The following is a 26407-nucleotide window of genomic DNA, read 5'->3' on the forward strand; positions in this document are numbered from 1 at the left end:
ACCTTCACATTACAAGAGATTAAGGTGGTAACACTGTGTCTGGGCTGTACTATTTCAGAGGTAGGCTGTCCTAGCTGGATGTTGCTCAGTGTTATAAATCCCAAACAAGGAACCAGATGTCAAGGAGAAGATTTTAGCCTAGTATTGTCCTGGACATCTCATTTTTAAAGATGGACATGGAGGAAATCTGATGCATGTGAGCCTGAACTGATATGGCCCAAATACAGATTTCTTACCTCAGTCAGAATTCAGCCTGATAAGGCTGGGAAAGCGGTTCAAAAATGTATTACCAAGGAGAATATTGTACATGCCTTGAATCAAACACACAAAGTAATTTGAGATTGAGGCCTCATTCTCACAAACAGTAGATGAGCTAGCTGTGTCTAGATTAGATGGTTAGGATACACGTGCCTGAATGCTTCTCCATTGAAAAAGAAAAGCCCTGCCGCTAGAAAACTGGCCAGTCAGGGAGAAGACGAGGCTACCTCACCTCCTGGAGAATTCACCCGCCTTCAACTGTATTGTCGCTTACATTCATCATCACGAAATCACAAATAAGACGGCGTTTTGGAGTTGCTGTTCACACTGACTCTCCGTCTCTGTTTTGTCTCCGTTGATATCTCGGTGGTTTCTCCCCAGGCCCCTCTACGTGTTCAGCTGTGGCCGGGAGTCTGAGATCTGGGAACGCCCACCAGACCTGTATGATCTCATGCCATCGGAGCGGTTATTGCACCTATCAGAACCTAGGCGATACTCACCAGTCTACCTGAAACAGAGGTGAGACCCCCCCCACCCCCACCCACAGGGCAAGCTGTCTTCATTGAGATAGATTTTCACCCCAGGATTCAGAAGGCATCGTTTCTTCAGGGCAGGATGGTTAATAACAAAAAGGCCGTGCGCTCAGAATCTGTAACGCTCAAAATCTCCACACCTGGAACCTGCCACTTTTCCCTGCCGAAGTGAATCTTCTTTATTGTGGGGGGGCCCCAATACTCCAATAACGCGTTTAAGAAGAAGCCACGCAGGACAGGACCGTGATGTGCTCCTTCCTCCATTAGATGTATTTATTGTTATTTTATTTCCTTCATTTATACCCAGCAGCTTACATCATTTTCCTTTTCTCCATTTTATCCTTACAATAACACAATGAGGTAGGTTAGGCTAACAGTACGTGCGTGGCCCAAGGTCACCCAGCAAGCTGCCCTGGCAGAGCGAGGGTGTGAACTTGGATCCTTGTCTGACGCTGACCACTACCCCACACTGGCTCTCCTTCCTAGCCGGGCAGCGTTCACATTGGCAGGAAGTGTTTCATGGGAGCTATACCACAGGGGAGCAGGTGTCGGTGCTGTTGCACTTGCCTGATTCAGCCTCCGATTAGTCACCACTGATGGGTGGGTGGGTGGGTGGGGCGGGGCTCTGGGCTCCCTCGCTGAGAGGGTTGCCCACACCATGCCTGGCAACTGGCGGGAGCTTGGCGGGGAGGGACGTGAGTGCTTCACGTGTGCCAAGATGTCACTTCCGGGGGACATCACTGCCTCCCACTGCCGCTTTGAGTGGGGGTGGGCAATGCAGGTTGCTGGCAGGAGACCCCCCACCCCAGCGAGAGGCCTGGCGGTCTTGCTAGTGGACCAAAAATGATCAGCCCACGTGCACGTTCCCTCTAGATCGCCAAGAAATGAAAAGGATATAACAAAACAAATGGAGGAGACGCTGGAAGCAGGTAGCATATTCTGGTTCTGTTTGCACAACCAGAGCTCACCAGTGATGATGAATTAGCAGAGGTGTTTTCTTTCCCCTTTTCATCTGTTTATTTACTTAAGAATTTATTTGCCACTTTTCTTCCCAATGGGGACCCCCAAAGTGGGTTACAATGTGAAAGTACAAAGGCAAAGAGGAGGAAGGGCGGCGCTGTCTGTCAGCAGATCATGAGCCAAAGGCCACAAGCAAAAGGCCACAAGCCCTCTGGCCAGAGCCTCTAGGCCAGCTCCGGCTTTAAAAGCTTACCTGCAAGGAAGGGCAGGGCAAGGGCTAAGGGGCAGGGGTCTTGCATCAGCTGTCTGGTATTCTCAGCCCCCCCCCTCAAAAAAACAATTTCTTTAGTAGAAGAACGGTGCAGCCCTAAATGGAGTCACCCTCCTCTAAGCCCACTGTATTGAGAAGGGCATGGCTCTGTTTAGGATTGCTCTAGAAGTATGGCATCTTTAGCGTTTGAGTGTCCCTTAACCACGGATGGCACAACCTGTACTGGCGGAAATGCCCATTTTCATGACAAACGCCCCTCTTCCATTTTCAACTCAAGCAGGTCAAACGTCGGCATAAGTTTTACCTCCCACAAGAAAAATACCTAAACACTTAAACAGTCCATCTGCTTCAGGGCCAGGCCTCCTGCTCTTTGAAACGTGAAGGGATGGTTCCTCAAATGTAAAACCTCCACACAATTGCTTACGGAGATGTTAGAGTCTAGTGGAGCTGTGAGCCCTCCCCAGAAGTCAGGAAGTTGGCAGTCCAGAACATCTTAAACACTCGCAAACCCTCTGCTAGGAACTCATATGCACTAAAACGGAGTGGGTTTGTTCTATGGGCTGATTCTAAGAGAATAACTCCCGATACTTGCCCATTGAGTAGTATCTATGATTATCTAGTGTCACTGCACGCTTCGGGACTAGCCTTCTCATCCATCAAAGTTCATCTAGCAGCTATATCTGCATTCCCTGCTTATGTAGATGGCAAAACCATTTCCCCCCATTTTCTTTCTAAACTTTTCCTGATGGGGTTATATAATTTATACCCCCCAAGAACTCAAATAGTGGTTATCATCGCTTTTGCTATCTAGCCTGATGCTTAAACCTTTCGAGTCACTAGCGACATGTCATTTGGCACTACTGTCGGCTATGGTAGCCGTTTTTACTAGCAATCACTTCAACCAGAAGGGTTAGCGAACTACAAGCCCTGAGAGTGGACCCACCCTTTCTGTAGGTCTTCCCAGACAAGGTAGTGCTGCGCACTTGCCTTCAGTTCCTACCTAAAGTGGTCTCCAAACTTCACGTCTCACAATGTTTATCCTTACCAGTGTTTTTCCCCAATGCTACGTCCAAGAGAGAACAAACACTCCATATGTTGGATGTAAAGAGGGCAGTTTTATTTCCATAGCTAGAACAAAAACATTTCATGAGAATCAGGCATTTTTGTGTGTGCTACACGGGGCAAAACAAGGGCAAAGCAGCAGCATCACAAACTATTTCTAGATGGGTGGTATCTATGATCAGACTCAGTTACCAAACAGCTCAGGCCCCTTGCCCATTTAACTTCAAAGCACGCTCAACTCTTCGCTTGAGAGCATCACCCCACCTCCTTGGTGAGTAGCTTGCAATTCTCCCAGTGTGGGACTGCACTGAAGACCATCGACGAAAACAGAGTTTCACTTACCTGGAACGGCTGTTCATCTAGGTCTTCTGCTGAGAATTAATCTTGCTGTTCACTGCCCAGCCCTTCCTTTTTTTTAGCCAGTTTCTCAGTGTGCCCTTCCTCCAAGAGGCTGTTGAGGGGGCATCTGGTCACCACCTCCCATGTTACCCTCATAATTACCCTGAGCGGCGGGTCCTGCTGGGGGAGAGTGGCCGGCTCACCGTCGCTCAGCGAGCAGAGCCCGGATTGGCGCCTCAGTCTCCTCAGCCGCACTCTCTCCCTGTGTCCGCTCTGGTCATGTCGAGCAGATGTGTGCTGAGAGTCCTGTGCTCGAAACCCCATTCCCAGGCACAGGGCCACGATTCAGAGTAGGACTGCAGTGGGTGGAGAGAGGGGGCATAAGCCCGCCCCCAGCTTCCTGATCTGAAAGGGCATCAGGGCGCCAGTATTTGCCCTGTTGGCAAAACTAAATGTGTCCTTTGGGGATATACATCAGTGTTCCCAGTGGAGCAAACTGGGTCCGCAGGGCCATTTCAGGTCCCCTGTGTGGGACGGTCCCAATCTGAATCAGGTCCTCACCGTGGAATGGGGTTCTGGGCACGGATCTCCCAGGGGTGTCTGGTTGGGAGAGCCAGAGGGGGGATACAGTGACAATATATACTTTGGCTCTGACACTCCTTATCAAGACACCACCGTGGCTCACCCATTTGCAGAAACCCGTCTTGACTCTTGTTTCTTGCTCACGCTACAAAGAGACAGAATGATGGGTATTGGCTCTTCATATATTGCTAATTTTGTTTCACACAGTTTCCTTCAACTCTCGTGTTTTCTTTCCTGTCAATGCATCTGATTCTCTGTTTTGCACCTCCTCATTCCCCAAAGAGTAGGACATTTGAGAGGCAACCGATTACCAATTCAGCTTAACAGCAAATGGCAGTGTCTTTTTGAACCATTTCTTTACTGACCAAATATACAAGGGGAGCAAGAAAGAACAGGTAAGCAGCAGAACCTCCCAAAAGAAGGCCCCCGATTCCAGCCAGCTACCCAGCCTGAGCATCTTCTCCAGCAACATTCGGGCTGCCAGATTTTGCACGTGCGGAATGCTGCCTTCCAGCCCACAGCCCCTCGGGGAGTTACGGGTGCTCCCAGTCATCAGCGTCCATCAACGATAAAGTTATCAGTCTGTACTAAATCTTAAAACAGTTGCCACTTGGCTGGACGCAACATGTGGTAATAGTATTTGCAGCACGATCCTTTTTGCGTAGTCTGTTTTTGGCCAAAACTCCCAGATGCTCTCTTCTTATAGCAGAATTACAGAATTGCTGCTATAATCTGTAAAAATGCTCGCCTGTTAATGACGTGCAGTGGCTTGGCCGAGACTTCTTTCCCCGGCTTTGCTGGCCGCGGTCCTGTTGCCTGCCCCCCCCCTTTCCCAGTGGCAGCAAAACTTGAGCCTGAGGAGCAGCAGCAGCAACGGAACTATTGGCAGGGAAAGAAGTAGCAATAACACAAAAGACGCTCTGCTACCTTTGCATGAAGACGTGCCAAACCTCTTGGGCGAAAGCTTTTATTCTCACAAGCAGATGAGGAGATAATTTCAGACCTATCTATCTATCTATCTATCTATCTATCTATCTATCTATCTATCTATCTATCTATCTATCTATCTATCTATCTATCTATCTATCTATCTATCTATCTATCTATCTATCTATCTATCTATCTATCTATCTATCTATCTATCAGTTCCCTAAGCTCTGGGCATAGGAGCAGGAGGATCAATCAAGAAAGATAAATAAGGATCAAGCGGAACATTAGTTGCTGTGTCCAGTCGTGCTGTTCCAAAGACTTAACGGCAACGTCTTCGAAGAGGGAGGAGGTCGTTTCTGCCCATTACACCTTTCATGCCTTGAGAGCCTTTGTCCCAGGAACAAAATGGGGGGGGGCAGGGTGCTTAGTAGACTACAGTGGGAATGGGAAGCGGGGAAATGCTGATCCACAAGATCTGCAGGTGGCTGGATAACACCAGCACTGAGAGGTTCGTTGCAGTTCTTTTCGGTGTTGACGGCATCTGTACGTTTTCCTACGAAGAGCAAATAATAGCTACTAAATAAGATGAATGGGGTCCAGGTTGGGAAACTGGTGTAAGGGAAAAGGTTGAAAGACTACCCCCCACCCCACCCCCCACGCACTGTGAACCCAGACGCAGGCTGGAAAACAGATCCCAGGAAATTCTTCCATCCTTTCCAACATCTCGCCCACGAGACTGGTACAGAGCTGCTGAGAAGATGGGGCTGGGCATGCAAAGCTCTAGGAGTCCCAGTTTCCTAAGGACCTGAGGGGGGGCGGGGTCGGCAAGGAACTGTTGGTGTGCAACTATAATCTGTAAAAATGGCTCCTTTGAAAGTAAGGGACAGAAGGCAGCATGGTGTACCCCAAACTCATAGGATCTCGGAAGCTAAGCAGGGTTGGTGCTTGGATGGGGGACCACCAAGGAAGACTCTGCAGAGGAAGGCAACGTCTTCTCTTTCTCAATTGCCTTGAAAGCCCCCTGCTGGAGTCGCCATAACTCATTGCAACTTGACGACATGTACATAATACATTGAGGGCAAGAGGAAAGGAACTTTGGTCCAGCCACCGCCTCTCAGCCTAACCGATCTCTCAGGGGCGCCTTAGATGTCATTTTTCTGCATGGACACGCACTAGTGTTAAGAACATAAGAACATAAGCAAAGCCATGTTGGATCAGGCCAGTGGCCCATCCAGTCCAACATTCTGTCACACACAGTGGCTAGAAATCCAGTGCCATCTAAAGGACTGTCAGTGAGGCCAGGACACCAGAAGCCCTCCCACTGCCTTCCTTCCTGTTAACCTGCTCCCAGCACTTACATAGCAGCTGTGTGGAAATGTTTCTAAAAAGAAGAAGAAGAAGAGTCCAAACAGGCTCGGAATGGTGCCACGGGGGGAGGAATTATTTTGCCAGTTTTGCTGCTCCGTGTGGAGCATCTGTGCACAGATACTCAAGATGGAGCAGCAGAACTGGTGTGTGAGGTTTTCACATGAGAAAACTGCACTGGAGGAGGCAGGGGCCCTTCTTCCCCGCCATTGCTCTGTTCTGAGCCTGTTGGTCACTGGTCTGAAAGAAGAGAAGGAAGAAGCAGAGAAAGAAGTTGCTGTCTAAAAAGCTGAACGAAATACGAGAACCAGGCAGTGGGCCTGCAAGGATTTGCAGGGGGCCTCTCATCCCCCCCCCATGTCCTCTTTCCCTCCCCTGCTGGCCACGGCCATTCCCCTTTTCCGGCTTTCTTTCCCCCTTCCCACCTGCCTTTATGGGACCTCGTCTTGAAGCCTCTCCGCTATGGCCCAGTTGCATGGTGGGGGACCTGCCGTGGGGTGCTTCACTTTCCCCTGTATCCCCTTCCCCACACTATTTCCTCTTACTTTCCTACTGCATCTCCCGTATACTCGCCTTCCCCTATGTCCTTCTCTCCTTCAAACCCATTAAACAACTTATAAACAATATTTATTAATTTACTTCACTTATATGCTGCCTTTCTCCACAGTGGGAATTCAGAGCAGCTTATATCACGCTTTTTGCCTCCATATTATCCTCACAACAACCTGAAGAGGTAGGTTAGGCTCAGAGTGTCTGACCTGATCAAAGTCACCCAGTGAGTTTCCACAGCAGAGAGTGGGGATTTGAACCTGCGTCTCCCAAATCCTACCCCGAAACTCTAACCACTACACTTCTCTGGGTTTGGGGGGGGGCTACCGTTGAGCAGTACCAAGCAGCTGGGCCTGGGGGAGACCACATGCAAGTCGCCCAGCGGTGCTTCTGGGCCTGGCCCCCATGAGCCCCCCCTCAAAGGCCTGCTCCCTCCCCTCCCCCGTGCCTTTTCCTGACAGAGACCAAGGCTGGAAAACTGACCTGCTCCTTGGTTGCCGAGCAACGGCCACTGAGGCATCTGGTTAAAGCTACAGGGGCTCCTTTAATCACGGGGTCAGAGTTCAGCTATTTCTGCAGTCCTGAGGCATTTTTCAGGTGTGCAGGAAGATCCGTCTCGTCCATTCACGGCTAGGGTTGCCGGATCTTCTTACCCTCCTGGGAGGGTTGCCAGGTCCTTCTTCCTTTCCGCCAGGAGAGTAGGGACACCTGGCACTCACCTCATGTCGTCCGCCTCATGCTGTCCACGGGGCTGATGTGATGATGTCACTTCCGGAAGTGACGTGGCTCCGCGAGTGCTCCCGCGCTGCACATGGGGCCGATTTGGCCCGTTTGGGGCCCAAATCAGCCCCCAAAGAAGCAATGTCTGAAGCCAATTTCCAGAAGTGACGCTGCTGTGCCTGTTGCGAGTGCATGTGCACATGTGCATTCCTGAGGCGCCTGCTGGTGGCGGGCAACCTCTGGGAGCTTTCCATCCCCTGCTGATTGCTGGGCAATCAGTGAATGAGGGGGCAATTCCTCAGGAGTTTGCCCACCACCAGCGGGCCCCTGGGAACCCTGCCTCCTGGTGGGGGAGGGGGGAGACCAGGCTCTTGCCTCCTCCTCCTCATCTCCATTACAGCACAGTTGGTCCTGCGGCTGAGCAGTGATGTCACTTCCCGTGACATCACTGTGCAGGGATGCACAAGTGCTTCACAGTGGGCTGGTTTGGGCCTCAAAAGGGCCCAATTCGGTCTGCTTGGGGCCAAAAGCGCTGGAGTGCTCCTGAGGCGGAGCGATGACAACAGTGACGTTGTCGTGCCACCCCAGGAGTGCACCAAGGAGCCCCGTTCCCATGCCTCCCTCCCCAACTGGCAAAGTGAGTGGGGGCAGGGGGGGAAGTGGGGGATCCCTTGCCCCCACTGGGGGAATGGGATCCCTATTCATGGCTCCAGTCTCCCGGTTCAAGTATCTGCAGATCAGGGCAACTTGCCTATTAGTATACAAGACGAGGCAGGGGCGGAGAGTGTGGTGCACATCCAGATAGCACTTGAGGGGAGCCTCCATGTTCAGAGGCAGTCAACCTCTGATGACACTGCAAGGCTGCAACATCATGGGAAGACCTTGACCTCTGTGCCCTGTTTGTTGTCCTTCCAGGGCAGCTGTTGGACGCTGAGACGGCAGGCTGGACCAGGTGGTCGGCGGGGTGTCTCTTGTTCTTATGGTTTAACGTGATGTTGTGTTGAGTCGGGGGGTGTTCCGAGGAGGGGGACCTGCTAGGAATCTTTGTCTGGGGACCGCAGGGGACTCTCTGCAGCCATATGTTGGCGGTTTTGTCACTAACAACTGTCGATAGCAACTTTGGCACCTATGAATCTCCCGGCGAGAGGACCGAAGCTCCATGCCCCGTGGGGAAAAGGTGGCCTGATGCTTGCTAGTGATCCCCTCCGTGTGTTTCCTGACAGGCCACGAAGCTCCCCGTTGTGGTCCGTCAGCCCCATGGCACTTTCCTGTAAAGCTTCCCAGCGGATCCTGGACCTGTCACAGCCAAGATCTCTTTGCTCATCCTTCACTCTTCCAAAAGAGGTAAGAAGGGTTTTTTTACCAGAACGCATCTTGATAATCTGTCCGAGGGTTTCTGTCCTGAGCCTTGAAGCATCTTATCCTCCTCTCGACTTTCTGGAACGGCTTTAGGGGCCCTAAAGCAGATCCAGCCACTCGATGGTTTTAAAATAGCTGAGCCCTGAAATAAGTATTGTTGTGTCTGGCGGCCGCCGTTCCTCTGGGTACGTAAGAGCAATTTAGGAGCAGTTAAAAATAACCAACTTTTTTTTTTACTGTTTTTGGCTACATACTGTGAGAAAGAGGGCCAGGAAAATAGAATGAGATGATTCCTTAGCATTCTGCCCCCCGTTGTTAGATAATGTGAAAACAAGAACTCACTACTGGCTGAGTAATACTGTGATTTCCCCCAAATGGAGAGCAGAAAGTCCTGAGCATGCAGAAGTCATTGTGCCCAAGCTGGGCACAATGACATCTGGCTCCCATTTTGTCCCCTTTTACACTGAAGAAAGGTGATAGCCTCCCTATTAAAGGGGAATCTGTGGGGGTGGAATATCCATTAGCAGGGAACTGGAATGAACTGTTTCCAAAATGGTGCGGCAGGGAGGGGGGTAGTCTATGCCATCCCTTCCTCTCTGTCTTTAAAGGGCTTTACCCCCCCTTTCCTTGCTGTCGGGGAATCACTGGGGCGTCTCCTCTTTTGCACAGACACAGCGGGGGGGGGGGCAGTGGCTGCAGCCAGTGGCATGAGAGGGGAGGGGTGTGGGTGCTGTTCCTCCTCTCTCCCACAGCACTTGCTGCTGCTGCCATGGCCAGGGGGCACTTCCACACCCTAGTCTGGAGGCTTCATTATTCTGGACTGCTCAGATGAGGATCTTTTCCATTTGCTATCAGGCCGTTTGTTTTCCCTGCTTTTCCCACGATTATTCCAGTTCTTGATTTGTTCTGATTTTTCCTACTTTTTCTTTTGCACTGTTTTGCAACCCGCTGCTGTTTTGCAACCCGTGTTTTGCAACCACCTCTAGATGTAGTTTAACCGCCCATCACCACGGTGGGTGTCCTCAGACAATGCCACCTCTGTTTGCTTTCAAAAGACACAATTCCTTAGGACAGCAGAGCTTTTTTGGGGGGGGGAGACACTCATGGTGCAGATGAGATGGACATCTGCGTCAGTAGAACGTGTGCAGAGCGCCTCCTGCATGCTGCTCTCCCCATGGCTATAGTTGTTTAGAATGCCAGACTAGGACCTGGGAGACCCAGGTTCGAATCCCTGCTAGGCCACAAAAACTCGCTGGAGACCTTGAGCCAGTCAATCTCTCTTAGTCTGCACAGAGTTGTTGTGGGGATAAACTTTTGGAGAGCAGAACAATGTACTTGGGGATCAAAGTGGAGTATCAATGAATTAAATGAAATTAATGAAAATAATGGATTGAGCATCTTGCTGGATGCCTCACTAGACGGTCTCCTGCCCGTGTTCCCACTGTCAGTTTCCCTCAGTCCCACTGCATGTTCCCTCTGCCAGATCGCAATCCCCCAGCCGTGGATTGTACGACAGATTTGTTGGGTGGTAGAAGGGACTTGGGAAAACTCCTGCCTGCCTGTGCTTTAAATCCTCCCACTTGTTTATATGAATTTGGCAGTAGAGGCAGGCACGGACCGTGGACCGTCAGCCGGTGGTCTCTCATGTTTCATGGACCACAGACCACGAACTTTTCACGGACCCCCCCCCCAGTTCACAGACCGGTTCGTCGGTCCGTGGTCCATCACTTCTGGGGGCCCTAGCAGTGGCGTAGTGTGGGTTAGATGTGCCCAGGGCAGGAGGTGGCATCCCTGCCCATGCACTCCGGGCCCTGTGCGATGACATCACTTATGCCTCCCCCAGGGTGCTCCCGCGGTTCAGGCTGTTTGCCTTACTGCCCCTTACCACTTCGCCGCAACTGCCATTGCCATCGCTGGGCACTGAGCTGCTGATGGCAGCGGCACAGGCAGCTGCAGGTGAAGAGGTAAGGGGCGGGGGAGGCAAGCAGCCCAAACTGTGGGAGTGGGCCAGGCGGGGAGATGGGCCGCCTGCTTCACCGCCTGCCACACCGCTGGGGCACCTGGCTCGCTGGGCACTGAGCTGGTGGTGGCGGTGGTGCAGGCAGCTGCGGTGAAGGGGCAGGAGGCGAGTGGCCTGAACTGCAGGAGCAGGGAGGGGCAGGGAGACAAACGGGGATGGTGGGCCACCTGCCACGCCACTGGGTGCCTGGCTCACTGGGCGCTAAGCTGGCGGCGGCGGCGCAGGTGGCTGCAGTGAAGGGGCGGGGAGGCGGGCCAGGAGCACTCCCAGAGAGGGGACGTGGATGTCGTGCCCCCTCAAAATTTTGCGCCTGGGGCGGCTGCCCCCTCACCCTCCCCACGCTACGCCACTGGACCCTAGGTCCATCCCCTTCACACTCAAAGATGCCAAACTCACAGCAAGTCTTCAGCAGGCTCTCCTCCAGCCACCCTCCATGTTTGCCCAAGATTGCAATTTGGATATCTGAGTTACAGACCCCCAAATTGGCTGCCCCCAGGAAACTTCCAGTAGATAGAATAGGAACCCCCAATGCCAGTTGACTTGCCTTGGCTTGCAGCACCATAAAGTTGCAATGAAAAGATGGGATGGAGTTGGAGAGTCTTCCTCTGAGAACAGAATGACAGCCCCCAGAGTGGAAGGGCGGATCCTGGGAGCAGAAAAGCTGCTCTGGGGCTGGAGCGGGGAGGGAGAGAAGTACTCTTTGAGGGGACGGTCAAGGAGATGTTTTCAGGGAGACAGGAGGAATACTCTTTTAAAGGACACGAGGACAGAGACTATCTATGAGAAGAGGCTGAATTTGGGGGGGAAGGAGTGGATGTTCTTGGGGAGACAGGAATATCCCTGTACAAGAAAGGACAGAGGTGATCCATGAGGGGAGATTAATCCCGGGAGGTCTCCTGGGGGAAACAGAAACCTCCCCAACAGACTGGCCGAGGGCAGGCTGGAAGCGCCGACTCTGGGAGGGAGAACAACCATCATGAGGAGGCAGACCTGGGCATGGGGAGACTAAAAGACAGGCGGACTCTTGGGGGGTCAGACATCTTGAGGGGACAGATGTGGAAAGGAGGATGAAAGTGAGGATTTTGTGGGGGACAGACAAAAATTGGAGCTCCAGCAATGGAGGAAGCCGGACCTCTGTGAGGAGGTACAGAGGCTGCACTGGTGGGGGAGCAGCGGCTGTCTCTGGAATCCAGAGGCCCTTAACTTTCCAGAAGGGGAGCAAGCTGTGCATTGCAACCAGATAAACCACAGCACAGTTCCGTTCACCCTCCCCATCTCAATCCTGCAAGAGGCCTACTGGTCCTCGTGACCTTGACGGCCGGCTGCATGCGGGCAATGGGCTCCTGGGGTGGGAGTGGCTGGCAACAACCAGTGGCTGGCCTGGGATGTGGCCACCTGGAGGAGATGGGTTCTTTGGACGGCCTTCTCGTGTGCCCAGGAAGCGGTCAAGTGCTGCCTGCCTCCCTTACTTCCCCCGCGGGCCATGGGCTCCAGTCGTGGGGGCGGCCACCAGGGTGAGGTGGGTTTTGTCGGTGGCTGCCCTCCCCTCGTGGGCCTGGGTCTCGTGTCACCCTTCCTTCCCCCAGGGGCAACAGGCTCCTGTAGTGTGTGTGGGGGGGTGAGTGGCCACCAGGGTGAGGTGGGTTTTGTCAGTGGCCACCCCTTCCTCGTGAGCCCAGGAGGCGGTCAGGGCCCTCCACCCGCCCTTCCTTCCCCCAGGGCGATGGGCTTATGAGGTGGGGAGTGGCCCCCTACACCCCCCCCTTGTGACTGTGGAGTGGCCACTGCATTCGAGAGGCGGAATTCGTCAGTGGCTGCCCCCTGCTCACGGGCCTGGGAGGTGGTCGGGGACCCACTGACCTTCCTTCCTTCCCCATGCCTGGGGAAAGGAGACTTGGGCTCCCCTCTTCTGAGGGCGAAGTGCCAAAGGTCATAGCTTAAAGTGGTTAAAACTCCCCTCGTGAGGAGGGGGGCGGATGCTTCCCCCCCAGGAACATGACGGAGATGAAGAGCTGTCCCTCGTGCTGAGGAGCAGCGGACACCGGCAAATCCCACCTCACCAACGTGGTGGCAGATGCTGCAACTAATGCTGTAGGGGAGGTGCCTTCGCACCTTGAAGGGATTTAGTACAGTATCCAGAATATATCCCCCCCCCCCCCGATGGTCTCTGGCAGCACAATCCTTAGGGGCCAAGAGTAGTGCATCTGTCTCCTAAGGGATGCGGATTAAAGGAGCCCCCCCCCCGCCATGTAGGAGCAGGTGTCACAGACAGAACCCACCTCGCTAACGGGGCACCTTTGATGGAAAAGATGCCTTCCCCATTGTTGGAGGGAGGCAGTTCCAAGTCCCCTGGAGGGGGGCCAGTCTCCATCCCCCAGGAAGGAAAGGAACGGATGGATGCCTTCCCCCACCTTTGTGGAAGGCGATTCTAAGTCCCTGGTGGACTTAGATGGTGTCCACTGGCAAAAGCCACCTCACCGATGTGGTGGCCGCCAGGGAGGCCTTCCCCCATTGAACTCTAGTTTTGTATGGAAATGAAAAGCCTTTTGATGTGGGGACAGAATCTGGGAGGACTTGCCACAGTAATCAGGAATACCACCTCACCGTCATGGTGGCTGCGACGGAGCGGAAGGGAATGGAAGGTTGCCTTCCCTACCGTTGGAGGATGGCAAGTCGAATTCCCCTGAAGGGGGGGGACGGCCCTCCTTGGAACGGGACATGGACATGGATGAAAGGAGGTCCCCCTTCGCTTGGGGGGGCACCTCTCCCCCTGGGATCGTGACGGGGGCGAAAAGACACCCACAGGCAAAATCTACCTCGGCGTTGACAGAAGGGAACAGATGGATGCCTTCCCCACCAATATCTGTCCCCAAGGTCTCTGTGGCAGAACCAACTCTAAGGGCCAAGACTAGTGTGTCTGCTGCTGGCCGCAAGGATTGACTTCCACCAGCAAGGAGCTTGGCAACGGCCAAAAGCCACCTCACTGACGCATTGCCTGCGACGAAAAGGGGACAGATGAATGCCTTCCCCACCTTCAGGGCCAGCGATTCTAAGTCCCCTTGCGTGGGGGCCCCTTATCACCTCTGACACATGATGGAGACATAAGAGCGGAAGGGGAAGATTGCCTCCCCCCCCCCCAGTCAAGGAGGGCTATTCTAAGTCCCGGAGGTGGGGCCCACCCGTGGGGAACGCGTCGTAGACGAAAGGCCTTCTGCCGAAACTCACCTCACCGATGATGTGCCAACGGGGTGCCTGTGACAGAATGAACACATGCCTTCCCCACCCAGCTGGGACCGGTGCTCCAAATCAGTACCGTCCCTGCCTCCCATCAACCCAAACTCACCTCACCAAAAAAATTTTGCACTGTGCACTTTAGACTCTAGGATTGTGAAGTTACTGACATTAAATAGTGGTATCAAACAGTTGTAATAATTAGGCACGGTGCACTTTAAAGACATTACTGTTTCCGCGGGGTTTTTTTCCTGTTCTTTGTGAGCCACTGAGTCTGGCAGAGTGGTCTTCTGGGTGTTTTTTTTTTTTAATTTTATTGGTGAGTTTATATTTCATATTTGATACATACATTCCAATCATATCTAATTTACTCTAACCCCCACCCTTTCCTCCCCCCTCCTAATCGACTTCCAACAGCTTTCCAACCCTTAACCCTTCTTATTACTTAACTTGACTTCACTTATATTCTTCTATGACTCATATATCATGATATCTCTTACTCTAAGCATATTCAAATTATTTTATCTATGTACTATATTAAAGTTACTATATATCCGTTTTACTCTTTCTTAATTAAACTTTATATTCTAAATAAAATTTCCTTAAACATAATACTAGCTTAGATTGTAATAATTAAATTCCCCCTTAATGGTAAAGTCGCTTATCTCTTCTATTTTCAACATCACATTTTAATAATTCTCAAACTGCCACAGTTCTCCCTTCACATCCCATTTTTTTTCTAAATATTGTTTCAATTTCCCCCAATCAGCAATAAATTGTCCTGGATCAAGATCTTTAAGTTTTCTTGTCATTTTGTCCATCTCCGCCATGTACAGCAATTTGTAAATCCAATCTTCTATAGTTGGTATTTCTTGTATTTTCCATTTCTGCGCGTACAAAAGTCTTGCCGCTGTAGTCATATAAAATAGCAATGTTCTGTACTGCATTGGAAAACCTTCCATTCCCAAGTTCAGTAGCAACAATTCTGGGTTCTTATTTATTTGGATTTGTAAAATCTCGTTAATTGCTTCAATTATATCTCCCCAGTATTGCTTAGCTACTTCACAAGTCCACCACATATGGTACAGTGATCCTTCATGCTTTTTACATTTCCAACATTTATCTGACAGCGTGGTGGTCTGGGTGTTGACCCATCTCACCGACATGGGGGATGCGAGGGAAGCCTTCCACTGTCAGAGCCATGGGAACTGCTGCTAAAATTGCCCCGGGGGGGGGGGAGGCTTTGCATCTGGAAGAGATTTGGTACAGCATCCAGAATATATCTCCCCAGCAGACTCCAGCAGCATAAACCTTAGAGGCCAAGAAGACCAGTGCGTCTGCCGGAGGCCATGCTGGAAGGGTGAGTCGTCCCACATAAATCTGATAGGAGGGTAAGAGGGAGTGGCACAGAATTGGGCAAAGAGACAGACGAGACGTCATGTAATATCAAGGAATCCGGTGGGGCAATTGCACTGGGCAAGGACGGAACAAAAGGGGAAGGCCATCATCACCCAAGGGCACGGTAGTGTTCAACAACAGAAACTCACCTCACCAACGGTGTGGGCGCACGATGGGCTCGATTGCAACCTGGCCCTCAAGACCAGGTGCAGTGGTGACAAACAATAGATCATCCCCCTGCTATGGCTGAGTGGCGGCTGCCAGCAGAACACACCTCACTGACAGAGAGGGACGGGAGGCATGGAAGCCTGAAAGGAGAAGCCGGCTGATATAGAAACCAACCTTGGCTGGATTCGCATCAACAGTCCGAAGAACCCACCTCTCCGACGGAGCAGAAAGGAACAGATGGATGGAGGAGCTGCCAAACGCAGAAGGAACAGGCCATCCTCTCGAGATGAAAGCCGTGACCAACAGAACCCACATCTACAACGGGGTGGCCCTGAGGGAGGCCTTCCCCACCCGTGGGGGAAGGAGAGTTCAGTTGCCCTTGCGGAGGGTGTGTGTGTGCATGCGCACCTGGCAGTGGAGGTTGAAATTCCCCCGTTGGGGGGTGTTCTCGCAGTGCACTACGTTTTCTGTGAGGCCTCCTCACAGGAACGCTCACAGGACACTACCACCCGAACCCACCTGACTGATGGGGTGGCCGCGAGGGAGGCCTTCCCCCAGCGTACCCCTGTGGGAGGAGGTTACACCCCCCCCTTGTGTGGGTGCGTTTGCACCCACGTGTTCTTCTGAGATTCGACACAGGAACCCACTAGGGTTGGCCGATGCGGCTGTCAGTAGCAGAGAGACTGGGGAGGGGTTAGGGCCAAAGACAGATTATGTTAATTAAACTGGTATAAAACTAGCAAACCCCGTTACATTGTTTATTGAAATGTCCTTGAAACTGTGTAATCCACCTTGAGTCTCTGTGAGAAAGGTGGACTATAAATAACAAATAAAATTAAAATGTTTGCGCTGAAAATTTGACTTCTGCGTGCATAGACATAATACCAAGCTGCGCTCTCTGTCTCTCCAACACACAGGCTTCACCAAAGCTCCTGGCTCCGTTCTTTGACTCACTGCACAATAATTGCTTCCTGTTTCTTTTGTTGCTCCTAAGCACTCGCACCCTGTCCAACTAAAGGAATGTAGCATCCTGTTTCTTGGACGGTTATGTAAGATTTGTCACTTTAGGCAGAGATTAATCAGCCAGACAGGGATACTTTTTTAAGCAACACCCACGAGTGGGCGAAATTGTGAAAACATTGCCCGGCGGATTGCCAAAATTCCTTCCTTTCTGTGCAGCTTATGCGGAAACGGTAAGGTTCTGCCAGGTAGGTCTTAATAACTTCGCTGCGCGAGTCCAGAAATGCACGAGTTAAAGCTTTACTGATAGTCTGCTAGCTCAGCAATCCATTACAGGTTCGTTGCCAGGAATGAAGTCCTGCGCCAAGCCCCAAGCCTATATTGGATCCTAAGGGTCAGAACACGAGAGACAAACTTCACGTGAAGAGCACTGGATCGGCCCCGCAATCTCGAACGCCCCTCCCCCCTCTCTGAGCGAAGTGGATTTTCTAGCCAAAAACAGCCGCTCGACTGAAGAGATTGTCTTTCAAAGAGATTCTCTCAAAGAGAGACTGATCCCCTTTCAAAAACCCAGTCAGCTGGTTTTGCTTCGGTTCAGAGATCGGGGGGGGGGGGGCGGGCGGGATCTGAGCTGTGAGCCCCTGCCGGGAGAAGAATGGAAAGGGCGGATTTCTCTCCTCAACTTTTTCCTGTCTCTTGTTATGTCATCCCCCCCCCATTCCAAGTTCTCAGAGGATCTTTGAAATTCTGTGTTTGTGTGTTTATGTGTGTGTGAGAGAGAGAGAGACTCCCCCTTCGCTCCCCAGCTGAGAATCACACTGAGCAGATGGTTTTTTAAACTACAATTCCCAGGGATCATTGCAGGACCCAACACTTGCCCACCCCCTTAGCTGCCAGCCTAGCCTGGGTTCCCACTTCCCATCCCCCAATAGCTACGGTGTATGTGCAAAGCGAAAAGCAAAGCAAAGCAACTAGGAATGAAAGCAGAGAGGATGTTTTAGAAAGTTCAGGCGTTCCAAGGTTATGTATCCATGACCAGGGTTCTTCTTCTCAGGCTGAGAGCTAGAGACAGACAGATAAGGCCGGGGGGGGGGGCAGCCTCTGCATGCTTTCTCAGGACTGTGAGAGAGGCGGCAGCCACGACCCCTAACACCAGAGTTCTAACATAAGAGCACAATGTCCACTCGCATTCAGTCCTTTGCCCCTGACCAAGCAGGTCAGGGGTTGTCAAGTCCCTGAAGTATCGCCCAAGAGGAAACCTTTCCCAGAGTAAAACAATCACTACCCATACAATGACTTAAGTATTAAAGCGCAAACAGTGCTCAACTATAATTATAACAATTCATGAAACTCCAATATCAATACAATCAATAAATGAGTCAATAAATATACATATCATATACAAATATCATATAACAATCCAACAGGTGTACAAAAACTCCTAAAAGTCAATATGTTGATCCAAAGAGGATTTTCAAAAGACTGAATGTTTCAGCACAGATCAAAGTCCCTTTTTCAGGAAAGTAAGGTAATCCTTTAGATGATGCTGTATACTCATAGGAGAAGTCACAACTCACAAAGATACCGCCTTCGGGCTTTGCCGGTATAAATATTCCATCCCATTTCATGATTCACTTCTTCATAGGCTTCTCTGTTTTATCTCATTTACAGCAAAGTACAACAGTTAGCATATTTCCAATTCATTCCACTTTAACACATAAATACCAGTATCAAAGAGTGTCATGTTTTCATCCCTACAGAATACAAGGGGAAGGTCTATTTGCTTGTCTAGTGAATCAGCGCATGTGGTTGTTAGAGAATTCATCGTCATTAAATATTACTGCCTCAGCTATACAATACACTTATTATTCTTTTCAATACAATAAAAATGTGTACATAATAAAACAAATATACTTAATAGGTAGCAGGTGAGCATGTCTACCCAGACAATATACACGCTGTGCAACATCTCTCTCAATGGCACCTAGCCCCTTTCAGGCTTACAAAGATCTATGAAACAGGGAGTAAGTGCGGATTTTGTGAGATAAGAGAAGGCAGACATTTCCCACATGGAAATGGTGGACATGTAAATGGGCAACAGTAATTTCCAGTAAACAAGCGGTAGAAATCATATCACTCAGATTTGGAGAGGCAGATTCCCTATAAGCCAGAGATCTTACTGTTAAATTGTGTAGTTGACACGCCTAAAAATCTTCAGGCTTCGTATATGAGTACTACAGCCAGATTGGTCTTTGCTAGGAACTGGAAGCAAAATTTAGGTCCAAAAGTCGTGATTGGCTGATGAAAGTAAAAGAATCCCACACAGTGGTGAAACTAACGGCCTGTCAACAAACTAGAGATACTTACTGATTAGATTCATTATGGTTGAAAGTTGTGCAGAGAATGGAACTTGCAACAGTATGTGTGTGAGTGATCACAATTATTTTTTTGATATTTCGTGTACTTAAGTGTGCTATGTTACTCAACAAAAGTGTTTTGGAAGGGGAGCAGTAGTGGAGAAATGCCCAAAGGCTTTGGCCTGGATCCTACCTGTCTCCACCCAGCAAAGTTTAAAACTTTCCTCTGGCCCAAGAAGCCAGGATGACTTGGTACGAGCACGTTGAGTATTCAGTGTGTCAAGTGTAAAGAGCAGGAGAACTTGGGGAGCAAGAACATGCTCTTCTTGCATGGACCTGGAAGTGACAGCATCGCCACTAGAGTCCCAGAGCTGATGTAAAGACGTCGTTTCTGGTTTTGTGCTGGAAGCGATGTCACGCATTAGCCCTACATCAAAAAGCCCACACTATTAGCCGCTCCCCCAGCCTCTTGAGTGGCAGTTGGGGACAGGGTCTTCAGAGAAAGTTGTAGCATCAATATTTTAGGAAAGAAATGAATATTTTAGGGGCAAGAGTTTCACAGTAGGCTCAGGACACTCAAAAGACACCTCCTTGATACCTTTTCTTTCACCTCATTAAGTTTTAGAACTCACTGCCTCAAATTGTGGTCATGGCTATGAGCTTTAAAAAAAAAAAAAAAAGATTAGACCAATTCATAGAGGCAGGATTTGGCAGCAGCTGTTGGCCAGGATAGCTAAATGTGTCTTTTGGAAGCCAGCATTGGAGTGACTACCACATGCCTTGGGGAAACAATAGGGGCTGGCCATCCCCTTGGGGGTCCTGTTGGAAGTGCCAAGAGGCATCTGGCAGGTCATCGTTGGAAGCAGGATGCTGGGCTAGAGGGGCCTTGATCGCACCCCTCCAGGCCGTTCCAAGGGCTTGTATCCTACCATCCCATGGGGCAGAGGCTCCTTGGGCTGGAGGAAAGCTTCAGATTTGGCTGAGCAGCAAGGTGGGATACTGGACTGTATTTTGCTGTGCACCTCAGGTGACCCTCCTGCTGTCCCGGACCTCATAAAGGTAAGACTATAAAAGAGTTGCTGAGAAGGCTGCTCTAATTTTGTGAAGAGAATTTCACCTTTTGATCATTAAGGAAGTTGCACTGTTATAACCAGGGCTTTTTTTCAGGAGGGACGTGGTGGAACGGAGTTCCGGAACCTCTTGAAAATGGCCACATGGCCGGTGGCCCCGCCCCCTGATCTCCAGACAGAGGGGAGTTGAGATTGCCCTCTGTGCCACCAAGCAGTGCAGAGGGCAATCTCAACTCCCCTCTGGGAGGGGGCGGGGCCACCAGCCATGTGACCATTTTCTCTGAGGGCAACCCACTGAGTTCCACCACCTCTTTTCCCAGAAAAAAAGCCCTGGTTATAACAATTTGTAAGAATGAGTTTGAGGTGCCTGTTTGGGGGCTGATGGGGATCTAAAGTGTAAAGAGCATCTTACTGACCAGCTGATTTGCCCCTTATAGTCCGAAACACAAGTTACAAAGGCTGCCCTGACTGCTGCAGCATCTGCACGGACCAAACGTCTCGCCCAGCCCATAATCAAGAAGAGCATCCTCTGCTATGACAACCGATACATGGAGGCGCCTGTCCGAGAAGTAATCCCATTACTTTAATATTCTTGGGATTGGAGAGGTTCTTTAATATCTGGATTACCCGGAGATGAATTGTTATCAGTTCAGCTGCAATTGTTTCTTATTCAGTTACGGGCTTGATGCCATTGGCTTGCGCTCTAGGCATTGGTTGCACTATTGTGATGTCATGGAATGTTCCTAGTGTTCTTCTGGAGGCCATGCAGATGGTGGTCAGGTTTCAGGGTCCCAGGGTAGGGATGGGGGAGCCAGCTGTTAGTCCAAGGGGATCCGATGAACAGCACCATGAAGGGTGAGCAAAGGCCAGGTTTCAAGTGCCACCAAAACTCAGAGGGGCCAGAGGCAGAAGGTGCAAAACAGGCAGGAAGTCAAGTACACGAAAAGCAGCAATGCCAAGACCAGGAGCTCAGCCGGGCAAGGGTTGAAGAGGCTGGGGCTTCATTGGGCCTGGTGAACTGGGGCAGGTGCTTTGAGTTCTCAGGCAAGACGGCCAGGGGCCAAGGCGAGGTCCCTCCTGCTCTTTCTGACCCTTCTGTTTCCAGCCCTTCCGCTCTCTCTCTCTCCTCTCTCTCTCAAGATCTGTGCAGCTCAGCTAGGGCTGCCAATCCCAGGCTGGGAAACTCCTGGAGATTTGGGGAGTGAAGCCGAGAGAGTGTGGGATTTGGAGAGGGCAGGGACCTCAGGGCTATAATGCTGTAGAGTCCACCCTCCAAAGCAGCCATTTTCTCCCAAGAAACCCATCCCTGCAGTCTGGAGATCAGCTGTAATTCTGGGAGATCTCCAGACTCTGCCTGAAGGCCAGCAACCCTAAGCTCAGCCCTGTTGCAGCCTGAGATCCAGGCTGGTAGAGACGGTTTTCCCTGACCTGCCTTTCTGCGATGCTAGGACCTTTCAGCCAACCACCACCCAGGTCTTCTCTCCCACCGCAACCCACCCTGTTGTGTGACCATATAGATACGGATGTGGGGCCGGTTTAAGGAACTGTGTTGCTCCGAGCCATGTCTCCTTCCCCATCCCTTCCTCTGCCTCTTCAAGGCCTTGGCCTGGACCCCGGAGGCAGCCGTGCACGCCTAGGAAGGGATGCCAGGCACCTCCTGTGCTGCTAGAAATTAGTCCAGACCTTGCAGTGCACTGGGGGCTTGGTTGTGGCACCGCAAGCAGGTGCCTGGATGGCTTGGCTGCAACGGTGGTTTGGATAAAGGCAGCAAGAGGGACTTGGGTGAGCGCTTGAATGGCTCGAGCGTGCCAGAGAGCCTCGGGCAAGGCCTTGTTTTCAGGGTTTGTCTTCTTCGGGGCGCAGGGTAACAATGGCCTAGCGTGGAATCTAGTTTCACTGTAGATATACTGGACTGAATCCCTATGTTGGATTAAATAGATCAAACAAATTGGACTGGACCTGCTGGTAAACTGTTCAAAACCAAATACTCCCTTCTGCAGGTAAACCCAGCCGCCCTTCAAGCAGTCGCAAGTCCCAGGACAGCAGAACTTGCTAGGCCCAAAGCGCTCCCCACCGAGTGTTCCCCTGACCGTGATGCTCAGTGGCCCGTGTCACTAGCAGCAAGGAAGGCAGCGGCTTCGCTGAGGATGGAGGAACTTGCTCAGCCTCCCAGAAGGTGGGCTTCCCAGGACTGCTCAATGCAGGGGTCCGGTGTGTGCTGATACTGGGTGCCTGGTCCTCACGACCTCTTTTTTTCTTTTTTTGTACTGTATTTGCTGTTGTTAATCTTCCCTTGCCTTGACTGTGCTGGGAGCAAGGTGGAGTATATAAATGTCTGCTAAATAAATAAATAAGTAGTGATCCTAACCCCTGCCCAGGGGGTATGACGGCTGAATCAAATGTCATTGTTAATACTGTCACCCCTTGGTAAAAAAAGAATGCTATTCAGACTGGCAGCTGTTTGCTTTGTCCCTTTGTTTTGCAGGGCCCCCACCAACTTTGTACAATTCAACCCGGAAGCCTTTACCGTGAAGGAGACTGCTAAGAAGGCCGTCTGTACGGATCGGGTCAAAAAGCTAGCAGAACCGATCATGCGCTGAGCCCTTTTCCCAGAGGCCTCTAACTATCTCTGCCATCTACTCATAATTAAATTAAAAAACCAGAGGTTGCTTCTTTGACTTGGTTTCTTTGACACTTCACAAATGCTCTGTCCTGTTTGCAAGTAGGCTTGGCCTCGTGCTGAGCCCTCACAGAAACTGATCTACAGCTCTCCTTAAATCAGAAATGATCTAGGGAGGGAAAGGGGAAGAGCTGAGACGGGAGGGAGGAATCGGGGGGTCTCTTTGCCTGGGAAATTAATATCACTTCATGCGGATGATAAAATGAGGACTGCGGCATCTAGCTCTGAATTACCTTAATTTGTCATAGCTTCTCGTTCCACGTTATATTTCTGAAGCAACAAGCTGAGAATCCTGGGGGGGGGAGGGGGGAGCCAGAAACAGGTGAAGAAAGCTACCGTGTAGGGGTGGGACTTGGAGGCCAAAATGACCCTGGAAAAGGGCCGTGCCCCTCTTGCCACTGTGCCTCCTCACCTGATGGAGGGCCAAGAGCCAGCTTGAGGGGATCAGTGTGCTGCCATGCTCCCTCCCCACGAGGTGGATTGTGCCTGAGCTGGCCAGGCCAAGTCAGACCCTGCTGGGCTTCTCCTCCCTGGCCTCATTAGGGAACAGGCAATGTCTCTCGGCAGGCAGCCCCCCCCCCCCAGGGCAGAGACCTGCCAAGATTGCCTCTCACACCCAAGTAAAGGGCCAGCCTGCCCCTTCCTTTCAAAAAAGATCACAGCAAATCAAGGGGAAACCTGGAAAATGGCCAGCCCTGGGTTGCCCTGTGGATGCTCAGAAGAAGGCTTCCAGTTTGGCAACGATGTCCGTGTGGGAGCAGCCATAGTAAACATTTTCTGCATGGATGTATTTATTAATGTACTTCGGGGGTTTTTAATTGCTCCTTCCTAAGGGCTAACAACAAATTAAGCAACATACAGTCACAAGATGGCCAGTAGTTTAATCATTAAATTTCCTCACGCCAGCTTAATATACATGAACCTTAGATGGAATCAGCCCCTTGGTCCATTGCAGGCAGCGTTGTCTACTCAGGCCGGCAGCAGCAGCAGTCCAGCATCTCAGGTGGAGGGAGGCCTTTCACATCACCTGCCACCTGGGCCTTTGAGCTGGAGATGCCAGAGATGGGACCCAGGAGGACCACCTGCAGGCCAAGCCGATGCTCGGCCTTTGAGCCACAGCCTCTCCCCAACGGTAAAAAAAATCCAGCGGGATAAGCGTTTTGTTTTGTTTTTATTTTGTTTTTATTATATTTATATGCCCTCCCTGTGAACGGGCTCAGGGCGGCTAACAAAAAGAAAATATACCATGCATCATACATTAAAACCATATACAAATATCTGAAAAACAACACAAAAAATAAAAACATACAAAACTGGCTCCATGAACAATACAGGCTACAAAAATACCTAAAAACCATGAATATAGCTGTGGCGCGGGCACAGCTGCCAGCAGAGCACGGGACGTGGTGAGCAGAAAAGGGACCAAGGGTGGCAAAAAAGGCCAATTCAATCCTGGGTTGTATCAAAGGGGTCATTGCATCGAAATCGCAGGAGGTCATGGCCCCTCTCTATACTCATAGAATCATAGAATGGTAGAGTTGGAAGGGGCCATACAGACCATCTAGTCCAACCCCCTGCCCAGTGCAGGATCAGCCTAAAGCATCTCTGACCAGTATTCACCCAGCCTCTTCTTGAAAACTGCCAGTGAAGGGGAGCTCACCACCTCCCTAGGCAGCTGATTCCACTTTTGAACTACTCTGACCGTGAAAAAGTTTTTCCTAATATCCAGCCAGTACCTTTCTGCGTGTAGTTTTAGCCCATTGCTTCGCGTCCTACCCTCTGCTGCCAACTGGAACAGCTCCCTGCCCTCCTCCAAATGACAGCCTTTCACATATTTAAAGAGAGCAATCATGTCCCCCCTCAACCTCCTCTTCTCCAAACTAAACATTCCCAAGGCCCTCAGCCTTACCTCATAGGGCTCAGTCTCCAGACCCCTGATCATCCTCGTCGCTCTCCTCTGCACCCTCTCGATTTTGTCCACATCCTTTTTGAAGTGAGGCCTCCAGAACTGCACACAATACTCCAGGTGTGGCCTGACCAAGGCAGTATAGAGGGGCTATGACCTCCTGCGATTTCGACGCTATGGCCCCTTTGATACAACCCAGGATTGAATTAGCCTTTTTTGCCACCGCATCACACTGACTGCTCATATTTAGTTTACAGTCCACTCTTACCCCAAGATCCCTTTCACATATACTACTGCCCAGAAGTATATCCCCCATCCAGTATTTGTGCTTCTCATTTTTGTGGCCCAGATGGAATACTGTGCACTTGTCTTTGTTGAATTGCATCCTATTCACAGCTGCCCACTTCTCCAGAGTATTCAGGTCTTGTTGAATTTTAATTCTATCTTCTTGGGTGTTTGCTACCCCTCCCAATTTGGTATCATCAGCAAATTTAATGAGCAGCCCTTCCACTCCTTCATCCAGATCATTGATAAAAATATTGAAAAGTACCGGGCCCAAAACCGAGCCCTGCGGCACTCCACTGGACACCTCCCTCCAATCTGATGAAACGCTGTTGACCACCACTCTTTGAGTGCGGTCCTCCAACCAGTTCCCTATCCACCGAACTGTCCTATAGTCTACTCCACAGTCTTCCAGTTTGCCCATCAGAATGTCATGGGGGACCTTATCAAAAGCTTTACTGAAATCCAGATAAATCACGTCAACAGAGTTCCCCCGATCCAGTAAGCTGGTCACTCAATCAAAGAAGGAATCCAGGTTGGTCTGGCAGGATCTGTTAGGAACAAAACCATGGTGACTTCCCCGGATCACTGAGTGGTCCTTCAGATGCTTACAGATTGATCCCTTTAAAATCCGTTCTAATATCTTCCCAGCAACAGAAGTTAGACTGACCGGCCTGTAGTTTCCCGGGTCATCTTTCCTCCCTTTCTTAAAGATTGGGATAACATTCGCTCTTCTCCAATCTTGTGGCACATCCCCAGTCCTCCAGGAGGCCTTGAAGATGATGGACAAGGGTTCTGCAAGTTCTCTGGAAAGTTCTTTCAGCACTCTTGGGTGCACCCCATCCGGCCCAGGGGATTTGTATTCATCCAGTGCAGCCAGATGCCTCTCCACTACCTCTCTGTCAATGTCAATTAGCCACTCAGGTGTCCTGCCACATTTTCTACTATCTCTAGATGTGCCTGAGTTCTTCAGGGAGAAAACAGAGGCAAAAAAGTCATTAAGCCCGTCTGCTTTTTCTCTGTCCTGCATCAGAGTTTCTCCATCTACTCCCAACAGCAGTCCAATTGCCTCTTTTACCTTGCGTTTGCTTCTCACATATCTGTAGAAGTTTTTCTTGTTGTAGTGAGCCCTCCTGGCCAGACCCAGCTCGTACTGAGCTTTGGCCTCTCTGATGGCTGATCTGCAGTACCTAGTAACTCTCATATACTCCTCTTTAGAGGTCTGTCCTTCTCTCCATTTCCTGAACATTTCCTTTTTCTCCCTTAGCTTATTCTGGAGCTCTCTGTGCATCCACATCGGTTTCTTGGAGCCCTTACCATGTTTCCGTCTTGCTGGGATAGTGAAGGCTTGAGCTTGCAAAAGCTCGTGTTTGAGAAGGGCCCACCCTTCACTCGCTCCTTTCCCTT

General features: G+C 50.7%; 1 protein-coding gene across 2 annotated transcripts in view; it reads left to right on the top strand.

The window, feature by feature from the left end:
- The window catches only part of THEGL (theg spermatid protein like), a 47955-nt gene extending 25159 nt beyond the window's left edge, over window positions 1–22796 (top strand). Inside the window, exons 5-9 of one of the 2 annotated variants that reach the window (XM_054987200.1) lie at window positions 640–777; window positions 8793–8913; window positions 20570–20701; window positions 22133–22308; window positions 22618–22796. In XM_054987200.1, coding sequence (XP_054843175.1) covers window positions 640–777; window positions 8793–8913; window positions 20570–20701; window positions 22133–22308; window positions 22618–22732 — 682 coding nt within the window. In that variant the 3' untranslated portion in view covers window positions 22733–22796. The remainder of the gene's footprint in view (window positions 1–639; window positions 778–8792; window positions 8914–20569; window positions 20702–22132; window positions 22309–22617) is intronic. The other variant, XM_054987201.1, reaches the window with a different exon arrangement.
- The last annotated feature ends 3611 nt before the right edge of the window (window positions 22797–26407 follow it).

This window comes from Eublepharis macularius, chromosome 8 (assembly GCF_028583425.1).
Source record: "Eublepharis macularius isolate TG4126 chromosome 8, MPM_Emac_v1.0, whole genome shotgun sequence".
NCBI classification, from domain to species: Eukaryota; Metazoa; Chordata; class Lepidosauria; order Squamata; family Eublepharidae; genus Eublepharis; species Eublepharis macularius.